The sequence below is a fragment of the Antechinus flavipes genome, chromosome 3, assembly GCF_016432865.1.
Source record: "Antechinus flavipes isolate AdamAnt ecotype Samford, QLD, Australia chromosome 3, AdamAnt_v2, whole genome shotgun sequence".
NCBI classification, from domain to species: Eukaryota; Metazoa; Chordata; class Mammalia; order Dasyuromorphia; family Dasyuridae; genus Antechinus; species Antechinus flavipes.
The window spans coordinates 556,481,411-556,486,873 of NC_067400.1; the positions used below are offsets into that span (position 1 = coordinate 556,481,411).

The 5,463-nt window shown below is 36.6% G+C and overlaps 1 protein-coding gene across 1 annotated transcript; it reads left to right on the plus strand.

Moving 5' to 3' along the window:
* Positions 1-3,602: 3,602 nt before the first annotated feature.
* Positions 3,603-4,547, plus strand: LOC127555333 (olfactory receptor 51V1-like). The gene has a single exon (XM_051987561.1). It carries the CDS (start codon positions 3,603-3,605, stop codon positions 4,545-4,547), a length of 945 nt encoding a protein of 314 aa, XP_051843521.1.
* The last annotated feature ends 916 nt before the right edge of the window (positions 4,548-5,463 follow it).

A 5,463-nucleotide genomic window follows, 5' to 3' on the forward strand; every position in this document is an offset into this window, starting at 1 on the left:
TTGTGCAGCAAGATAATTGTATAATTTGGATTTGGATTTAGCATATATATTTTACCATGTTTTACATATATTGGATTGCTTGCCATCTGTGGCAGGGGGGGAGAAGAAGGGGAAATTGGACACAAGGATTTTCAAAGATCAATGTTGAAAAATTATCCATGCAAATGTTTTGAAAATAAAAAAGATTTAATTTTTAAAAAGTACATATTGACATTAAAAAAAAAGAGTTACAAGTGTCAGCTACCCATGTAGGAATGTAAATAACTTAATTCAATGAATTCCTTATGATTTTTCTGACCTCCTTGAATATTTTATTTAAAAGACAGACTTTCTATTCATTTCTGATCTTTTCATCAGGAATGCTTTAAATTTTCTACTTCAATAAATGTGCATTTTTGTCCTGAAGGATTATATTCATTTTTGCTAGGTAGGTGATTCTTGGTTGTTACATTGGTTTCTTTGCCCTTTAGAATATATTCTTTTAATGTAGATGTTAAATATTGTATCATCTTAATTGCAGCTTCATGATACCTGAATTATTGGTTTATTTGTGATGTTTTTTAATTTTCTATTTTTTTCCTTGACTGCTTGCAATATTTTCTAGTTGATTCAAAAACTCTGAAGCTTTTTTTAAAATTTCTTTCAAGAGATAATTGGCAGATTCTTTCAATATCCTTTCACCTTCTGGAGTTAGGATATCAGAGCAATTTCCCTTGACAGTTTCTTAAAATATGACGTCTAAACTCTTTTTTTTCCATCATAGCTTTTCAGATCATAGTTCAATAATTTTTAAATTATATCTCCTTGATTTTTTTCAGATCAATTTTCTGATCAGTTCAGATAATGTTTTTCTAATGTGACATTTCAAATTTTTTTCTCATATAAATATGTTTTATTGTTTCTTGGTATCTCATAAAGTTCTTAACTTCTACTTGCATAATTCTCTTCTTGGGGTGGGGTAATTGGTGTTAAATTACTTACCCACAGTCACTCAGAAGGAAGTGTTAAGTGTGTGAGGCTGGATTTGAACTCAGGTCCTCATGACTTCAGGGCTGGTACCCTATCTATTGCACATCTAGTTACCCCCCAATTCTAATTTTTAAGAAATTATTTTCTTCAGTGATTTTTTTTGTATATTCTTTACCATTTGGTGAATTCTGCTTTTTAAAGCATTTTCTTCATTGGATGTGTGTGTGTGTGTGTGTGTGTGTGTGTGTGTGTGTGTATACACTACAATCAATACTGCATTTTTGATGAGTTCTTTCTTTTGGAGGATTTTTGTGTCTCCCTCTTTTTGGTCATTAAGCCTATCCTGTTTTTTATTTGTTATTTTTTTCAGTGTTTTGGGGCCTACTTTACCAAACTATTGACTTATTTATTTATGTATGTATGTATTTAATTAGTTGTATCCCTCTCATTTTTAAAAATTATCTTCTTCTACTTTTATTACTTTATTTTCAAAATCTTTTTGAGCTCTTTCATGAATTGTTTAGGGTCTGAAACTAATTTATATTTTTCTCTGAGGCTTTGGTAGCAATTTGACTTTGTTGTCTTTTCTTGAATCTGTGTTTCGATCTTCCCTGTTACCCTAGTAATTTTCTATGGTAAGGATGCTTTTTTTGTTGTTTGCTCATTTTCTCAGTCTATTTTATAACTTTCACTTTATGGTAAACTTGCACAGGTTTTGGTCTCAGTGTGGAGGAAATATTGTCTCAAGTATCAGGATTTTATTTTTTTGTTTGAGTAACTTATTTCACAGTTAGTTCAGGGGATCTGTGAGTTTTCAGTTCTTCCATGATGGTATGCATTTACTACTCTTCTGGCATATGCTCTGATCTAAATGTGACCACAAACATTCTTTTTCACCTTAGAACTGTGTCCAGGGTCCCTACACCCCTGAGGTTACAAATTCTGATGTGCTAGTGCTTCTCCTTGCCCTGGGACTGTGATCTAGAACTTTGATCCAGATCTGCATAAAGGAAATGCAAGAGAGTTCTGAAGCAAAGAGATCCTTATAATCTCTTTGTGACCAGTAATCTGAGATCACCATCTGTGGGCTAAGACCTTGGGAGCCAACCTGAAGCTTCTGATTCAGTCATGCCCAAAGCCACTGTTGATTTGTTTGGGCAAAACCTGTGCTGAGCTATGCTTTCCTACTCTGGTGGGACAAACCTTTCCTACTAGGTTTTAAGTTGAGCTGGGCTAGAAAATTGTTTCAAGAAGTTGTTTCAAGGTCTTATTTTAAAAATTATAAGGGAATTTCAAAGAGCTCAGTCAAATTCTTGCCTTTTCTCTGCCCTCTGGGCCCCCACATAATATTTCTAAAGGGGCACAATCAGACAAGGCTTAATTACTAAAGATTAGTTGATTTTATATAAGGACAATAAGGTAATGAAAGAATGCAAATTGGCCAAAATTCAGCTTGCCTAATGGAGAGGATATGGACTGATGTTTTGCAAAAATAAAAGTATTTATTTATCTCTCTTTCAGCAGGAGCTTGTTCTGAGAAGGAATCATTGATAGACTCCAATTTAAGGATGGTGGTATTGGACAAATCTTCTATCAGAGATGCCTATCTTGTACTTCAATTCATCAAGACACTGGCCATAGACATACTTCCCATTATCACTTCCTAGTCTGAATTTTCTCCCAATCTTCTTTCAAGAAACTATGAATTCTGTATTCAAGATTTTTTTTATGGCTCATTTTCCTTATTGTCTTCTTCTCTTAGAGTCCCGGAGCTAATGGAACTGCACTGTGATTCTACAGACAAATATTTAGACTTGTGTAACAAGGCTGAAGAGAAAAGATACAATGCATATTACTTTGGATAGACTTGAGATACGTGGCGTTCCAAGTGTGAAGTGATTCTGAGTATCAATATTATTCTTGATCATGAATAGGCAAAGTCAAGAAACTCAGTTTTCTTGTACCCATTCCAGCCAGTCAGTACACACTAAGAGCTTTATAATGCCTAATCTCAAAATAGCTATTACTACTGCCTCCATGCCATTGTAGTCTCAGGAAAACCTGCAAGGAGCTGGATGCTATACATGAGTACAGCCCCTCCCTTTCCCAAAGTTAAGTTCACATTTGTATTTTGATGTCAGAAATATTGTCTCAAGAAATCTAGGCACTTAATTTCTTGACAAATTTTGCTTCATTTCTTCTTTGGCCTACTAGAATTATTGTCAGGTAAATCATCCTTTTGGAAGAGTATGCATTAATCTTCAAGTATTTGAAGGATTATAATGGGTATAAATATTAGATTTATTTTTCCTGACCTCAGAGGTTAGAACAAGGAGCTAAGGATAGAAACTGCAAAGAGAGAGATTTCATTTTAACACAGGATTAATTTGCTAGCAAAAAAAAAAAGTGTCATCTAAACATGGAAGAAACAACTTCAGGGAGTAGTGGATTCATTGGAGGATCCCAATCAGAGGTTGGACAGTCATTTGCCCCATGCACAATAGAAATCAGCCTTAATGGGGTGAAAGTTGGACTTCTGAAGTACCTTTAATTTTGATTTTCTTTGATTCTAAGAATAACTTCCTTTTGTTAGCAAGTGGATATATGCTCATTTCTTCTACAAATCTGACATCATGTCCATTGCACTGGTTATCAATTCAAGTTCTAACTTTCTGCTGACAGGTTTCCCTGGCCTGGAGTGGGCCCACCACTGGATCTCTATCCCAGTCTTCTCAGTCTATCTGGCTGCCATATTGGGCAATGCCACAATCCTACACATTGTCCGCACTGACCCCTCTCTGCACCAGCCAATGTATTACTTCTTGGCAATGCTGGCAAGTACAGACCTAGGCCTATGTGTGTCTACCATGCCCACGGTGCTGGGGGTTCTGTGGCTTGATCTCCGTGGCATCCACCTCTATGCCTGTGTCCTCCAGCTCTATATTGTCCACTCCTTCTCCTTCATGGAATCAGCCATGCTCTTTGCCATGGCCTATGATCGTTTTGTTGCCATCACCAACCCACTGAGGTATCCCACCAAGCTCACCAGCTCCCGGGTGGTGAAAATCACAGTAATATTGGGGTTCCGGAGCACCATGCTTATCATACCTCCAGTTTTACGATTGCTCTGGTTCTCCTACTGTCGCCATAACACCCTCTCCCACTCTTACTGCTTGCATCAGGATATGATCCGCCTTTCCTGTTCCAATACAAAATTCAATAGTTTGTATGCCTTGACTGTGATCTTACTCTCCATGGGCTCAGACTTCCTCTTCATTCTGCTCTCCTATGCCATGATCTTTCGCTCAGTTTTGGCCATTGCTTCTCATAAGGGACAGCTCAAGGCCCTTAACACATGTGTGTCTCACATCCTGGCTGTCCTGTGTTTCTATGTCCCGGTGTTGGGCCTGTCCATCGTGCACCGGTTTGCTAAGCATTCCTCACCCATAATACACATTGTGATGGGAAATGTGTACATCCTCTTCCCACCACTAATGAATCCTGTCATCTATAGCATTAAGACCCAACAAATCCGCAGGGCAATTGTCAAGGTGATCTCTTTGAGAGAGGCCAGATAATTATATATTCCCTTCAGCTCAGAGAATAACATTCAAAACAGTTATTTGGATAATTATCATAATAATAAAATAACAGAAACTATTTCTTATGAGCCATGACTTCATTCTTCCACAAATATAGATACATTTATTGAGAAGAGAGTAACATAGAAGCCCTGTAAAGCTACAAAGAGGAAGTCAGGGTATACAGTGAGAAGTGCTGGGCACATGAATGGATAGAAAATTCTTATTTCTCACATAACAGACTGATTGAGGTCTTCTACTGACCTCATTAAATTGCTGTCTTGTGGGTATGTTCCCTCTCTCTCACTGCTTTATATTTTGACTATAGTTGCGATTCAGCTATCATATTATTTTCAGGTTTGTCTAACATGCCATCTAATTTCCCCCAGTCCTATTGATATTGGTAAGTCACTCTTGTAGAAAAAAAAAAAAAAAACCTGTTGTTAATCTGTTAATGGATCTGTTAATCAGCTAGTTCAACCTCTTTCTTCATTCACTGAAGAGTCCAGGTTTTTGTTTGTTTGTTTGTTTGTTATTTTAGCATACTTCTGCCCTTCAAGGAAGAATTTTCATTCTTTTCTTTAAGATCTTTTAGTTTCTTATTGTATCTAAGCTACAGTCTTTAACTGCAGTGAGATTTTGAGCATCATCTGCTATTCTGTCCTCATCCACTGTGGAATGTTATGGTTAATAAGCCTCTCCTCATTAAGGAGAAGAATAATATCTCTTTAATCACTTCTTGAAGTCAGTGGCTAATAACATTCAGACCAAGATCACATCCTGTTTTGTGAATTCTTCTTTGAATTCTTTTCTACTGTTTCCTTTGACTTCCTCAATTCTATTCCATACTTACTGATTGTTGGGAACTCTTTTTACTTATTAGACCTTATTATGCCATACACTTATAAGGGCC

Coding starts and splice junctions, on each gene's coding strand:
- LOC127555333 (XM_051987561.1), top strand. CDS start 3,603: ATGTCCATTGCACTGGTTATCAATTCAAGTTCTAACTTTCTGCTGACA.